Source organism: Sinocyclocheilus rhinocerous, unplaced genomic scaffold (assembly GCF_001515625.1).
Source record: "Sinocyclocheilus rhinocerous isolate Xijiao unplaced genomic scaffold, SAMN03320098_v1.1 scaffold2583, whole genome shotgun sequence".
In the NCBI taxonomy this organism is placed as follows: Eukaryota; Metazoa; Chordata; class Actinopteri; order Cypriniformes; family Cyprinidae; genus Sinocyclocheilus; species Sinocyclocheilus rhinocerous.
In genome coordinates, this window is record NW_015650696.1 from 393,075 (window position 1) to 407,229 (window position 14,155).

At 37.5% G+C, this 14,155-nt stretch overlaps 2 protein-coding genes and 1 pseudogene across 2 annotated transcripts; 2 read left to right on the plus strand and 1 right to left on the minus strand.

Annotated features, from left to right (window-relative positions):
* Positions 1-1,974: 1,974 nt before the first annotated feature.
* On the plus strand, positions 1,975-6,762 carry LOC107712254 (potassium/sodium hyperpolarization-activated cyclic nucleotide-gated channel 1-like). Its single transcript, XM_016517437.1, has 11 exons — positions 1,975-2,348; positions 2,604-2,790; positions 2,866-2,970; positions 3,064-3,201; positions 3,351-3,512; positions 4,135-4,228; positions 4,340-4,467; positions 4,574-4,720; positions 4,845-5,082; positions 5,428-5,601; positions 5,970-6,762. Exons 1-10 carry the CDS (start codon positions 2,167-2,169, stop codon positions 5,595-5,597), a joined length of 1,551 nt encoding a protein of 516 aa, XP_016372923.1. The 5' UTR covers positions 1,975-2,166; the 3' UTR covers positions 5,598-5,601; positions 5,970-6,762.
* Positions 6,763-8,112: 1,350 nt separating this feature from the next.
* Positions 8,113-12,091, plus strand: LOC107712255 (spindle and kinetochore-associated protein 3-like; annotated as a pseudogene).
* Positions 12,092-12,840: 749 nt separating this feature from the next.
* Positions 12,841-14,135, minus strand: LOC107712269 (histone deacetylase complex subunit SAP18). The gene is made up of 4 exons (XM_016517455.1): positions 13,984-14,135; positions 13,493-13,602; positions 13,296-13,418; positions 12,841-13,208 (listed from the first exon to the last, which is right to left on the minus strand). The coding sequence occupies exons 1-4, from the start codon at positions 14,053-14,055 to the stop codon at positions 13,052-13,054; spliced, it is 462 nt and encodes a 153-aa protein (XP_016372941.1). The 5' UTR covers positions 14,056-14,135; the 3' UTR covers positions 12,841-13,051.
* Positions 14,136-14,155: the final 20 nt, after the last annotated feature.

Sequence of the window (14,155 nt, forward strand, 5' to 3'; positions counted from 1 at the left end):
ATGCAGCTTACAAAAGAAAATATGTTCATACTGATACAGCTTACTTCATGGATGACTTCGATATTGATGATAATAGTTTTTTTGTGAGAATTCTAGGTGTAATCCATCTAAGATTGTTGCTCTGTTTATTCAGAGCAACTACCTTGGCTTATGTTTTTTCAAGAACTGCTCAAAAGATACCAGACCTAAGACCTGTTTTACATTCTGTACATAAGCGGAACTTCGAAAGAAGTGCAAGTGGGCACATATAGCTTTCATGCAGACCTTGCTTCTAATGTGTAACAGTTACGTCTCTGTACAGAAAATAAAGTGATTTCAGGGTTACTACATTGAGTATTTCCTTTGATTATCAACATAAATGTAAAAATTATTATTGGTTATTGTAAGTGAGCTTTTTGAGCTTTTTATTTTCATTAAAATCTAATTTACATGTGGAGGGAAACAAATGTCTAAATGACAATCAGTCTACCAGAAGCCAAACCCCAAAGTAGCAAAAACAATGCTGTCTTGATGCCTGTCACTGAGTGTGCAACTTGCATCAAGTCTGACACATACTTGGGTAACAGCTTATATTGCAAAATATTGTGTTGATAAATGTTTATATTGCATTTTCTCTGCATTTTCTGCTACGTTCAGCATGCTATGAGCGGCAAAAATAGAACTTTTCAGTCATGACGTCGATTTGTAGGTCAACACAGAACGCCAACTCAGCATGGATTCCCTCAGGTGTTTCTACTGGGTTTTTAGTATATATTTGCTCGTTTGTATGTTGTGCTTAATTTATGAGTTGACAAAAGGTGACTTTGGAGATTTTTTCTACAACATAAATTAAACAGCCATACTGTACCTCAAACATGAATTCAGAAAGTGCTGTGTCCGATTAATTACACATGATTTGTCAAGCAAGTAAACAGATGTGTAATTAATCAGAAAACCATTGCAAGCGCGGGTTGCACCCCTCTAAGGACGGCCCTGCACACACACACACACACACACACACACACACACATATATATATATATATACATTTATGAGTTTTAAGTATATTGGCAATTGGTTATTAATATAATAATACTTATAATTGTACCTTTTTATTATTAATATAACATTCTTGTTTTTAATTTTAAAGTTTCACAGATTAAATTGTTGCATGGAAGCATCATTTAGTATTTTAACTAGACAGAAGCTTCACAGACAAGCTTGTTAATAAAACCAGTGACTAGTCATGTTTTAATGAATTCAGTCACCCACTTGATAACTGAATGCAATGTGATATGTAGATTACAATGAATGAATGCAGTTTAGGTGTTTGTTGCCTTCTGAGAATGATCAGTGACCCGTTACATTACTTGAATACCACTTTGAAATTCAACACGGTAGTGACTCTCATAAACATAGGCTGCCAATGCAACACAATACTGTATTCAGTTTACAGGAGATCTAGTGAGCTCCACCGTTGTGATGTGGTAAGCTGTAGGTGTCTGTTTTTGATGTAAACACATCCACAACGAAAACACAGACCAGTTTCACAGCCGTAGCAAAGAAATTGAAGTTAAACTCTGATTTCTCCAAAATCAGAAAGGCCTGTAAAAATAGATAAATGTATTCTGTCTCTTTCTGAAATAGCAAAATTATCTGTGCACTCTTGTGTGTTCATTAGAAAGGATCTCTGCCATATCAGTACAGTCATTTAAGCACAATAAGAGCGTAAGTAATTCTATCACCTCCCATTGTCAGCCTTGGGTCCGGTTCTATCAGAGCCATCTGTCTAGTTCAGATAACAATAGTTGTGATATTCAAAACCACCTTGTGTCAAAGAACCGCCCCGCAGTCCAGATGAGCTGAGCTGATGTGAGCGCGAGGCAGAGATACTGAATAGTTGATGAGACAATAGTTAGTTTGACAGAGGGGGAAGAATGGAAATTCTGGAACTTATCTCCTTCCCCATTCTGGAACGAGCCAGAGAACTGTGATGGAAAATTACCCTGCGCGTGTGCATGTGCGCGCATGAGAGAGAGAAAGCAAGAGAGCGAGCGTGAAGACGATGAAGAAAAGTGGATGAAATGGTCAGCATAAAAGAAAGTCCAGAAATAAAGTTGTCAGAGAGGCACGGTGAGAGATGTTAGAGGTGTTTCGGTGATAACAGTGCTTAGTCAGGGCCTGGAAATGCAGCGTCTCGCACCTGAGAATCACAGGCGCTTCTGTTGGAGCGGGTGGAAAAACCTACTGCTGCCGCAGCTGAACAGACGCTCGCTGTATGTCTACGGCAGTGAGGTAGCTGTGGAGAAGGAGTGCATTAGACAGAAAGAGGAAGGCGTGTTCGTCATCCATCCCTTCAGTCGTTTAAGGTAGTGTACATTTAACCTGTCCTGGTGTTTTTATTTAGTAGTGTTTTATCTTTTTCATTTTACTTTATTTAATACTTTTTTAATTAAAATAATGAATACAATAAAAAAATAAATACAAATTTAATAAAATTTAATAAAAACTTAAAATAAAATATGTTATAAAATAAAATAAAATAAAATAGAAAAAATACTAATGAGTTTTGAAACGAGTCATGCAAAAATGCCATCTTGCAACTCTTGTCCTTATTTTTGCAGGAGCTATTACATCATGTGTATGGTGGCCATAACATTTCTGAATCTAATTGGTATTCCAATGGAGATTGCCTTTCTTGATGGGAACAGTGGAGTAGGTTGGGAGGGTTTTAACGTGTTCTCGGACACTCTGTTCCTGATTGACGTGGGGCTTAACTTTCGCATGGGGATCATTAATGAGGACAGTGAGGTAAGGATTAGCCCTAGACATTACAAATATCAAATTGCTTAAACTTCTCCAATAATCTTTCTGCATGTTAAACAGGGAGCCATTCTGGATTTGAAAAGCATTCGACAACAATATTTAAAAAGCTGGTTTATACCTGATGTGGTGGCAGCATTCCCAGTTGGTTACATACTACTTATTGCGGTAATGTGCCTTTTTCTGCAAAAATCTTTTGGCTGTATTGAAACTGCATAGCTCCAAATGGAAAACATGTGTTTTGTGCCCTTGTCATGACAGGACCTACAATACCACAGTGACTCTCCCTCATCCAAAGCCAGCAAAATGATGCGCATCTTGATGTTTGTGAGAATCCTCAGTCTTGTCCGCCTGCTGCGTGTGTCAAGGCTTGTTAGGTTTTTCAATGAAGTGGAGAGAGTAAGTAATTCACTGCTTGAACATGTGAAACTGACCTTATCTTCATGAGACAACACTGAATATCATGTTTTATAAGTCATCATTCAGAAAATGTTTTTATTTCTTTGAATAATGCTTTTGATTTTTTTATTGAATCTCTGCTCATATAGGTTTCAAATGCCAACTTGGAGGTGGTGAGGGTGTTCCTAAGAATCTTGTCATTATTTATGATGATTTTCCTGCTGTGCCACTGGAATGGTTGTATTCAGTATTTTGTGCCTATGCTTGAGGAGTTTCCCTCCGACTGCTGGGTTAGAAGAGAGAATCTAATGGTAAGTGTCTGAGCAGCATATTGACATTCCCACATTTATGGAAATATCACTGAATTTGAAAACTGTACTTGCAAGGCCTGACTGGAAATATCATGGAAATTAATAATATTTTATACAATCATGAACATTTTAATATATCTTTAATATATCTAGATATGATCTAGTCCGACATCTTGTATATTATTCTATGAACACTGTAACAATATTACAGCAATAATAATACTGAAGTCCTCTGAGGTCATTTTCACTGCTATTATTATTAACTGAGCCAGTTTGCTCTGTGATAGTGCGATTAACCAGATTAGAATCAGAATAAAAGGTACAAAAGCAGTCACTGGTGTGGTACCCTTTCAAAATGTACTAATATGTACCAAATAGGTACTAATATGTACACTTTAGGAACTAATATGTATCTTTAAGGTACCAATATGTACGCTTTAGGGGTAAGTAAAATACAAAAGTATACCTTTTCAAACGTTAGCACCCTGTTGACAACTTTTGTACCTTTTTTTTCTGAGAGTGTATTACAGAGAGTGTGTAATTTATTTTAGAGTTGTTTTATGGTTTTAATGTATAAAAATAAAGTATTAATGTCAACACTTTATGTTGTGTAATTTGTCAGAATGCCACAGTGGGAGAGAAGTACTCTTTTGGAGTCTTTCGGGCCCTCTCTCACATGACTGCAATATCATACGGTTCCTCTGAAACACCCACAAGCAAGGAGTATACTTTTGATCAGCTGATTTAGCAAAATGTTAATTTTATGCCACAACAATCACAATGCACAACTGATACTTATTTTAATATTTTAATGTTTTTGTTTTTAGATGAGGTTGAGCTGTGGATAGTCATGACTAGCATTGTGTCTGGAGCCATCATGTACACGGTGATGGTCGCCAACACTGCTGCAATGATGACTGATGTGGACATAACAGCAAGAGCGTACAATAACAAGGTGCAAGGAAAACAAATATACTGCTAAAACAACATATTAGATGGTTATTGGGGATGTCATTCACATTTTCTCTTTTCTGTTCTCTTTTGTGCTTGTTTTTACATAGATGAATCATCTGGAAGATTATATGACTTTCATGAAGCTTCCCAAAGCCCTTCGTATGCACATCAGCAACTACTTTCAGGCTCGTTATGCAGGGAAATGGTATGATGAGAAAGATGTCCTGAAGTGGGTGTCTTCATCTCTCAGAGAGGTACTGCTCACTTTTGGAATTTCTAGATAGTCACAGAAGTGATTATTTAAAAGAGGTTTTGCTCATGTTTTTAAAAGTAAACAGTGTTTTTATAGTTTAATGATTGTTCGAATGGATTTGTTAGGAAATTCTGATGACCATGTGCTCGGCCCATGTGAGAAAAGCTCCCTTTTTCCGGAACTGCGATATAAATTTCGTCAATGCCATTCTTCTGGAGCTGCAGTATGAGGTCTACCAGGAGGGTGACATCATCATCCGCCAGAACGCTCCTGGTGACCGCATGTTCTTCATCGAGCATGGGCAGGTCCTTGTGGAGAATGAGTTTTTCCAGAGGGAACTGTGTGATGGACACTACTTTGGAGGTTTGACTCGAGTAACGTTGCTTTGTCAATGCAATGTCTGTATAGACTATGTGTTGTTTGTAATACTCATGTTTTGAAACAATTTATTAGTAAGCTGTATTAAAGGAATAGTTCACCTAAAAATTCTGCCATCGTTTACTCACCCTCAAGTTGTTCCAAAGCTGTTTGAGTTTCTTTCTTCTGTTGAACACAAAAGAAAATATTTTGAAGAATGTGGGTAACGTGTCGAGACTCTGTTGATGGTAGCCATTGACTTCCATAGTATGGAGGAAAAAAAAGGAAGACAGCATTTTCATTTTTGGGTGAACTATCCCTTCAAATAATGACTCTCCTTCTCTTTTCCAGAGTCATGTCTCCTAACAAGAGGAAGGCATTTGGCCACAGTACAAACTCTGACTATCTGTCAGCTTTTTTCCTTGTCGGTGGACTCCTTTCATTCTGTTCTGAAGGACTATCCAGACATCAGGAAGGACCTGGAGACATTTCAACTGGATAAAGACATTTTGTTATGTTGAGAAAGTAAGTTTTAGTTATATCAATGACACAATTTAGAGCACAACTTTTAGTTGATTAAACCGTTTTAGTGAAAGCATATATTTTTGAGGATTCGTTGATGGACAGAAAGTTCGAAAGAACACCATTTATTTGAAATAGAGATGATTTGTTAAATTCTAAACGTATTTACTACCATTTTTAAATGATTAAAGTATACATTTATTTAAAAAAAAATCTAACTGACCCCAAACTTTTGAATGTTAGTGTATATTACATACACTCTAAAGTTATGTTAGGTAAATCTTTTTTAAAAATACAACACACTTCTACCCAATAAGGATAATTAAGCGTGCAAGAGCTTAAAGCATTTTGATCTCTATTTTGATTGGTAGATGGCTACACCTGTATCAAGCCTCTCCTGCAGCTTCCTCAGCTTGCACTTTGCCAGATTTGCCAGCTTTGCTTTACTTGGATCTTCCTCTTTATTGGCATAGATTTCTGAAGTGGTTTTGGAATATTCTGTTCCAGCTGGTGGATGTGGCCTTAAGTATCCTCTTGTCAGAAAATGAATTTTGTAAAGCAAACTAAGTGTGACGTAGCAACCACATTGGAATGGGATTCCTCTGAGAATACTGATAGGCTGATTTTAGACTGTTTGTAGGCCACCTTCTCGAGCTCCGCCTCTGCCCCCTCCTGGCCTCTGCTGCTGTACTACTTTCCAAATGCCCACAAGAGGATGCACAGCTCACAGCTCAGCATAACCAGTCACAATGTCATGTTTTTAGGATCTCTGCCGCTTGCTCCTCGGGTAGGTTTCTGCTTGTCTGCACCCCCAGGATCTGCCTCTTTACAAATTCCTCTGAAGAATTCAGAACAGCACCCACTGGTGGCCTTCATTTTCCTGTAGACTAGAGGGCATCTGACCAGGTCCTCGTTATACAGTAGGTCAGTAGGTTCTATCAGAGAAGCCTTGATTAAAAACAGAAAATAAATGTAATATTTTGGCTAATTTGTTATTTACTATTACTAATGTAATACGCTGAGCTAATTTTTACGTCAAATATGTCACAAAAGTCAGTAGATCATTCCCAAAAATCAGCACAGAGGATGTGCAAATTCTGTCTGGACCTAGAAAAACCCCCACCATACTTTACATTTAAATGTTTTTATTTTGGGGGGGAAAAGGTCAAATTTGCAGTTTCATAAAATGATCCAAAGAATGTAAAATTGTTGCTCTGTTTAAAAAAGTCAAATGTTTATAAAAGTCATATTTTAAAAAGATGTTATTAAAATATTCCTGAATAAACAGGGAAGTTTGTTCTTGTTTTTTCTTCTGAAAACAATTTGTGAAGATTCCGTTATGTTTTTTCTTCTCTCAAAACAAAAAAGTTCCACTGTTCTTCTTTATTTTCAAGGGTAATATGTGACCATACAAGGCCTATAAATCTGATATATGATGATAGGAGTTTGATAGCAGTGTTTTACCTCAGCTGTCCATGAGTTAATACACATTCAGAAAAGAGTTAATTCACATTCTCTGTAGGTCTTCAAAAAGAAAGTTTCATTAGTCACATATATGTATTCACATTCATATATTTTTAAAAACATGATTCAGTTCCTTGAGTTTTTAATGTTCAGTCCTTTAATTTGAACTCTGTTTATCTTTTTTTTGTAAACTTTTTTAAATGGATGGAAACATTCGGTTCATTTAGTTAATATAATCAGAAGGAATGGGAAACGTAAATTAAAAGAAATCTGTACCACTGAGGAATGAAGTGTCCAGAAACTAAACGAAGCATACAGAACACTGAGGAGTTATCCTGTCATGACTATTGTGCTAATGTAGGGGCAGTAGCCTGTCTGAAGCTCCTTGAAGTCTAGGATAAATTGAATTGTGCTTTGTTCTTCCAATGTGAACCGAGGAGTAGGTCATTGGTCACACAATAATATATAAGTACACAAAAATCAATTATTGTAATTAAACAATTATTCAAAGAAAACTATATGCATTAATTTTTTTTTATTTGGGTAATATTTTCAATTATGTTTTTAGACATAAAGATCTGAGAGTGGACATTGTCACTAAACACAGAGATCTGTTAATCACAACGGCAAAAAAACAAATATGCTGAAACCACTTCCTTTTTCGGAAACTTGCTGGACATAAATGTTAAACTGCTTCGATTTACACCTAAAATTGCTACATTCAAGAACTGAAAATCCACTGAGGAGGACCAACTGACATGAATAGAGGCGGGACTATCATCCATGTATGATTAGAAACAGTTGGTGGCGATATGTGCCTCTATGGCAGGGGTGCCCAAACTCGGTCCTGGCAGAGTTTAGCTCCAGCTTGCCTCAACACACCTGCTGTGAAGTTTCTAGTATGCCTAGTAAGACCTTGATTAGCTGCTTCAGGTGTGTTTGATTAGGGTTGGAGCTAAACTCTGCAGGACACCGGCCCTCCAGGACCGAGTTTGGGCACCCCTGGTCTATGGGAAGGACCAACTGACTGCATAGAACGACTAGGTGGCAGTAATGAGCCTTTTTTTTTTTTTTACGGTGTTTGGATGTGCGTCAAGTCTAACGAGTCAGACAAAACTAACCCGGATGTGCCGCGAAATTTCAAAGAAGAGTTGAAAGAGCCTGAATCAAATTTATAAAACCACAGTATCTTTGTTAAGGTATTATGCGATTTTATGCTGAACTGAATGTGCTCAAGACAGTATCTTCATTGTTTTTTTTGTGTTATTATACTTGTTATTGTACATTTTCCATATTAGCTGGACAGTCCAAAACAGTTACAGCTGATTGTTTGTGACTGTAGAAAAGAAGGATTACCAGTATTATGCTTGTATATAATTATGTTAATATTATATGCAATAATATAATTAATCAAATATTAGAGATTATTATTATTACTAATTACTTACTGTCATGTCAGCCTGTAAAACCGGAGGGACATTGAGAATGAATCCTTCCGAGCGTTTCTTTGCAAAGCTGCGGAAACTGACTGTTTGTCTGGAGACTGAAAGCAACAATCTCCTGCATGCAAGTCAAAACCCCCAAGACGACGATGGTAAGTTGTCAGAAAATGTTACTAATAAAATTATCAGGTCATAATTATGCATCTGCTGATTGCTGTGTGTGTTATTCAGAGGATGAAGAGAATGGGGCTCAAGCTCTGTACCAGCTGCACTCTGAAGTCAGAGCACTGAAGGTATGTGCATGTTTACTTATGGTTCATGATTTCACTTTATTTTTAAATATGGCCTACATTTCACACAAAATCACGTGCAGCGGCAAGTTCAAGATCAGGTGGCGACACATGATGCAACAAGTACTGAGCTGAGGAACTTCATAAGAAGATGCTTGGTGCTGAAGCAGAGAACCACAGAAGACATTGACAGGCTGAAGAAACACTACGAGAAGTATGGTTACAGACCATGAAATGCAAGACAGGGAAATACAGGTAAATGTTTATTACATCTGAGAATGTTAATATCCTGGTGCTGCCTCTGCTTGGCTTGATATATTATCTGTAACTGATGATTAAAATAGAATTTTTGTTTGTTTCAAGTATAGGCTTTGCTACGATTCATGTTTATTTCAATGGAAATGTTTTTTTAATTCGCTCACTATTCTAGAGATGAACGGTAGAAAAGAGGTTGAAGAGCAAGCAGAGAGAGATGCAGCAGAGGAAGATGAAGCGATGGCACAAGGGATTTGTGAAGAGGCTCAGCAGTCTGAGGCACCTGAGAAGATGCAACCACCTGTTGACCAGCTGCGGACCCCAAAGCTCTCCGATTTTGGTCTGTCTGCGCTCCAGTTCCAAAGAGTGCTTGATGAAGCAGAGCCGCCTCACATTGCTGCTCCTGTCCCAGCTGTGGCTCTGTCACCACCACCATTTGTCATGAACATGCATCCAAAGACACCCAAGTGCTCGCTGCGTATGGAGGAGGATGCTCTGACCCCTTGACTAGAGGACTTTGGCATCTCTGAGTATACCATGTGCTGGAACAATGACTTTACCATGGATTTGTTCAACAAAAAACCACCAAAGACCAGCAAGTATGCTGCCTACTATATTTGGGTGCGAATATCACATCACAAGCATTCAGCGTAATAAGATCAATTTAATGCTGCTTACATAAAATGGCACTGTTAAATTTACATCTTTAGGAGTTAGAGACTTTACTACTCACATTTTGCACTTATTTTTGAAAGTGAAATTATAATATTTGAAATTCATTCATTTGATTCGGTGTGTAATCTAACAGATCTCTGCATGAAAAGTCTTTTGCACTCACCAAGGCTGCATTTATTTGATCAAAGATACAGTGAAAACAGTGAATTTATTTTAATTTATTAATTTTTTCCTGTGATGGCAAAGCTGAATTTTCAGCAGGCATTGTTCTAGTCTTCAGTGTCACATGATTCCTCAGAAATTATTCTAATATGCTGATTTGGTGCTCAAGAAACATTTCTTATTATCAGTGTTGGTAACAGTTGTGCAGCTTAATGTTTTTGTGGAAACTTATCTTTTTTTCAGGACTCTTTGATGAATAGAAAGTTCAAAAGAACTTTTGTAACAATTTTTTGCTGTCACTTTTGGTCAGTTTAATGCATCCTTGCTGATTAGAAGTTTTTTTTGTTTTTTAAATCTTATTGATCAAAATTTTGAACTGTAATGTATGTGTATTTAGTGCATAATATGTGTGTTGTGTCTTTACCAGTGAAAGAACAGAGAATGGTCAGAAACCCTCTCATGTTTTCCCCACTTTGACTTCTGTGCCTAACAAAGGTCTTGCCAATGGTAAATAATATCGTCTGTTGTTTTCTTAATATTAAGAATAGTCATCAACATCAACCCGTATGGGGTTTTTAATAATTGATTCTGACACTATTACATTTAGTTCCTGTAATCCTGAATGTGCGGTTACATTTGTGTTAACACAAGATGCATACTCAATGAGTTCTCACTCATGGCGCCGACGCTGATGGCTGCCTCTGTGGCGTGCTCCGCAGTTGTTTTTATGTTTTTGTTAGTTTGTCCTGTCTTTAGTTATATCCCTGCAATCAGTTTCACCAGAGACGAATTGCTGGACATTAGGAAGTACACACCACCCGATATTTCACCGGTTTTTGATTATTCTGATGTTTTGCTGGACATTGTTGTCGGGGGAGCTGCGGCGCTGATCAACCGCTTCAGGACGCGCAGACGGGGGAAGAGAGCCGGCGCGCTTTACTTGTTCTATTTTTTATTATCTGTGTTTTTTGTTCTGTCACTGTCATTCTGTTACGAAAACAAATTCCTCGTATGTGTAAACATACCTGGCAATAAAGCTCATTCTGATTCTGAAATTTTCTTCAAGTTTCCCCTTTTTGATTTGCATGTTTGTGTTGAAATATTTCAGAGAGTTTGGAATACCCAGAGCCTCCTGTGTTTTGCACCCCAGGATTTAAGATTGAGAAACACTGCATCCCATTCCTCTCCACTACTGAAAGGAAAGAATGATCTTGATTCTCCTCCTCACCCTAATAACTGCCCTTCTACACCAGAGCTCCCTGCATTTGAAACACCTTTTGTCAGCAAGTTAATAAAAAAGGTGTGATGCGCTCCTTTACTTATTGCTTTATTTACTAACGTAGACTACCACAAGACTTGTCTAGCAATACATTAAATCATAATCACATATAATACCAGTAAAATAGTGTAATGGTTTCACTCATTCACTTCAATTGCTGTTTCAAAGGATGACAGGCAGGAAGAAAGCGATAGACACAGGACATCACAGGAGGGTAGCTTTCACCTACCAGATCTCTCAAACACAAACAGAGCTCCTTCGTTTGATGCTCCAAAGATGCCAAAAGTGCTATGTTATGAGAACAAGGCCATACCGGAGATGCTGACCCTGCAGTCCCTTTTTGGGAGTTCTCTTGCTTTTGTAAGTAATCATATATCTTTTAATCATTAAAATGGTATTATACACTAGATTTGATGCTAAACCTTATAAACAAATTGGTGTCTAGTTTCCTTTTTTGAGATGCAATTGACGTTTGCCCTTCCTTCAACTCTGAATAGAAAAATGCATCTGATGATGCTTCTGGGATGAAGATGGGGGCAGACCCCTGTCCCAATCCATGAAAATGGGTTCAACCAGGATTGGTGCCTTGCAGCTCCAAAAATCAGAGTGATTTTCCCTACAGAGCCATGCACACCAGAGATGCCTGATATAAGCTCAGTCACTCAGGATATTTTAAAAGTGAGTCACTATCTTGTAATGCTGAAATGGCAATATTGCAAATTTGACCTTTTTTTTTGTCAAAGAAAAAAAATTATAATATGGTTATTAAAATATAGTTTCCCCCCCCCCCACCTCCTCCCCTTTTAGCTAAAAAAAATTATAATATGGTTATTAAAATATAGTTTCCCCCCCCCCCACCTCCTCCTCTTTTAGCTTGTGGCTCAGTGAAAGTCTTAAGCACTTACTGCTGGATCTCTGCTGCAGACCATGAAGCCTGGCTTTCAAAAAGTGGAACCAAGAGGAGAACAGCAGATAATAAAGTGATTCTATTGACTTATATTTGATTGTAAGAGCAAACACTTTTAAGGAGGTTTTAAACAATTTAGAATTTATACTTAAAAGAGAATTTAAAAAAAAAACAGTGGCATTGATGGGTATGATTGTTATGCAAATGGTACTGACTACATTGAAATGAGTTTGAACATTTTTGACTAAATTAAAAAATTAACATTACTAAAGAATTATACAATTATCCAGGTATGAAATATAAAATGACATTTTCATATTTGATAAATATAAAATGACAGCTGCTGCACTAATGCCACATTTTATTATGTTAGGGACACTACATTTCGAGACCAGTTTGCAATACAGGCAAGATGGACGAAATGCTGAAAAGCCAAACATTTGGCTCCATAATATATATATATATTTTTTTAGATAATTCTGTTGCAGTTTATCTTATGTCTATGAAAAAATAAACCATTAACAGGTTAATTCTTATTGTGAACTCTGCTGAAGTGTTTTAGGTAACAGTTTAAAGTTAAGTGCAAGTGCTTTGTTCATACAGTGCCTGGTTTCTTCAAAAAGTCAGTTTTTAAATGTAAAAAAAAAGACAAGATACTGAAAAAAAAAGGATTTATTCAACATTTTATGGGAATCATGGTAACAGGACTAGAATTAAAAAGATAGACCTGGTATAAAACCCCATGAAGAACAAAATATATGAAAAAGAATCTATTTAACTTCCTATCCTCAAGATATGCCCTATCCTGCTGCTGGACATCGACCTTCCTGCAGAGTTTTGTTTTGACTTAAACACTTGAACCAGCTAATCATTACCTAATTGAGGTTTGCCTGAAGCACAGGCAGGGTTTGAACTGAACTCTACAGGAAGGCAGATTTCCAGACATTCTCCGTTTGTTTAGATGCAGGCAAGTCTTGTTTCAGTAGGGTCTCATGCGTCCTTGGAGAGGTGGTGCACGGTTAGGCGGAGTGATCGCGATGTCAAGGTAATCACCAATCTGAAAGCGTTGAGACTGAAGCGTCATGGAGTCATCTGCACCTTTGCGTCCCGAAACAGTATTGCCAATCTCTTTAACCCTACAACAAACAAAACCAGACGGGTTATTCTTCTTACCAAATCTAAACTGACCACGCTAGAACAAAAAACGCTTCTGTATAGATTACCTGTAGATCTGTCGTTTAGGGTCTGGGTATACTATTGCAAACCCAAAATGTGTTCCTTTCTTTCGAGCTTCAGGATAAACTTCCTTCACCAGGCTTGTCAGTTCCTTCAAAGTAGCATCCATCCTGTAACCAATGTAGATACAATTCAGGATCACGCCGTTAATTTCAGTTTAATTTAATGCAAAGTTTATACCTACCAGGTGTAAATCTGAAGCTCGCTAGATGGTACATTCCCCCGGGCAAACTCGTCCATGCGATGATGCCTTCCATTGTTGGTGGTGAACACTCTGAGAAGAAGAGGGCATGTCTGTGGGAAACACGTAGAATTTAATAACAGTCTTCCTCGAAACACAATCAACACTTACAGGCGAATATGTAAGGTACACATCTTCAATATTGATATTGCAGATGAGGTGAAATGCGTTCTGATATTTCGTTTAATATGCTCTATACTTTACGTTTTTTTAATATATCTTTATTATATGCTGCACTTACATGAATAATTTACGATTTGTAGTATACTATGTTGCAACTAGACAGTTTATTATCCTATAATTTGAGTATAATATGCTGTATACTTAAAAGTTTAACTTACTAGTTCAATTTACAAATTAGCTTAGCATGCAAGACGCGTCGTTTGTGCACGAATATTTGCGCAACTGAGGAGCAGAAATAACGAAAAACAAACCTTCTCTCTGTCCACTGGCTTTTCTGGCTCTTTTTTGATTTCCTCTTGTGTGACCCTTGATTCCACAGCCATTTTTGTCCAATGCTTTTAGAAAGCAAGTAATGAATCGCTGTTCACGACGCCTGTTAATGAGCGATCGCGGCGCGGTGAGATGACATCACCACAGCACTGA

Coding starts and splice junctions, on each gene's coding strand:
- LOC107712254 (XM_016517437.1), top strand. CDS start 2,167: ATGCAGCGTCTCGCACCTGAGAATCACAGGCGCTTCTGTTGGAGCGGG. Junction 2,791..2,865: donor TCATTAATGAGGACAGTGAG/GTAAGGATTAGC, acceptor CATGTTAAACAG/GGAGCCATTCTGGATTTGAA. Junction 4,229..4,339: donor TTCCTCTGAAACACCCACAA/GCAAGGAGTATA, acceptor TTTTGTTTTTAG/ATGAGGTTGAGCTGTGGATA.
- LOC107712269 (XM_016517455.1), bottom strand. CDS start 14,055: ATGGCTGTGGAATCAAGGGTCACACAAGAGGAAATCAAAAAAGAGCCA. Junction 13,603..13,983: donor AGCCAGTGGACAGAGAGAAG/GTTTGTTTTTCG, acceptor TGTTTCCCACAG/ACATGCCCTCTTCTTCTCAG. Junction 13,209..13,295: donor CCTAAACGACAGATCTACAG/GTAATCTATACA, acceptor TGTTTGTTGTAG/GGTTAAAGAGATTGGCAATA.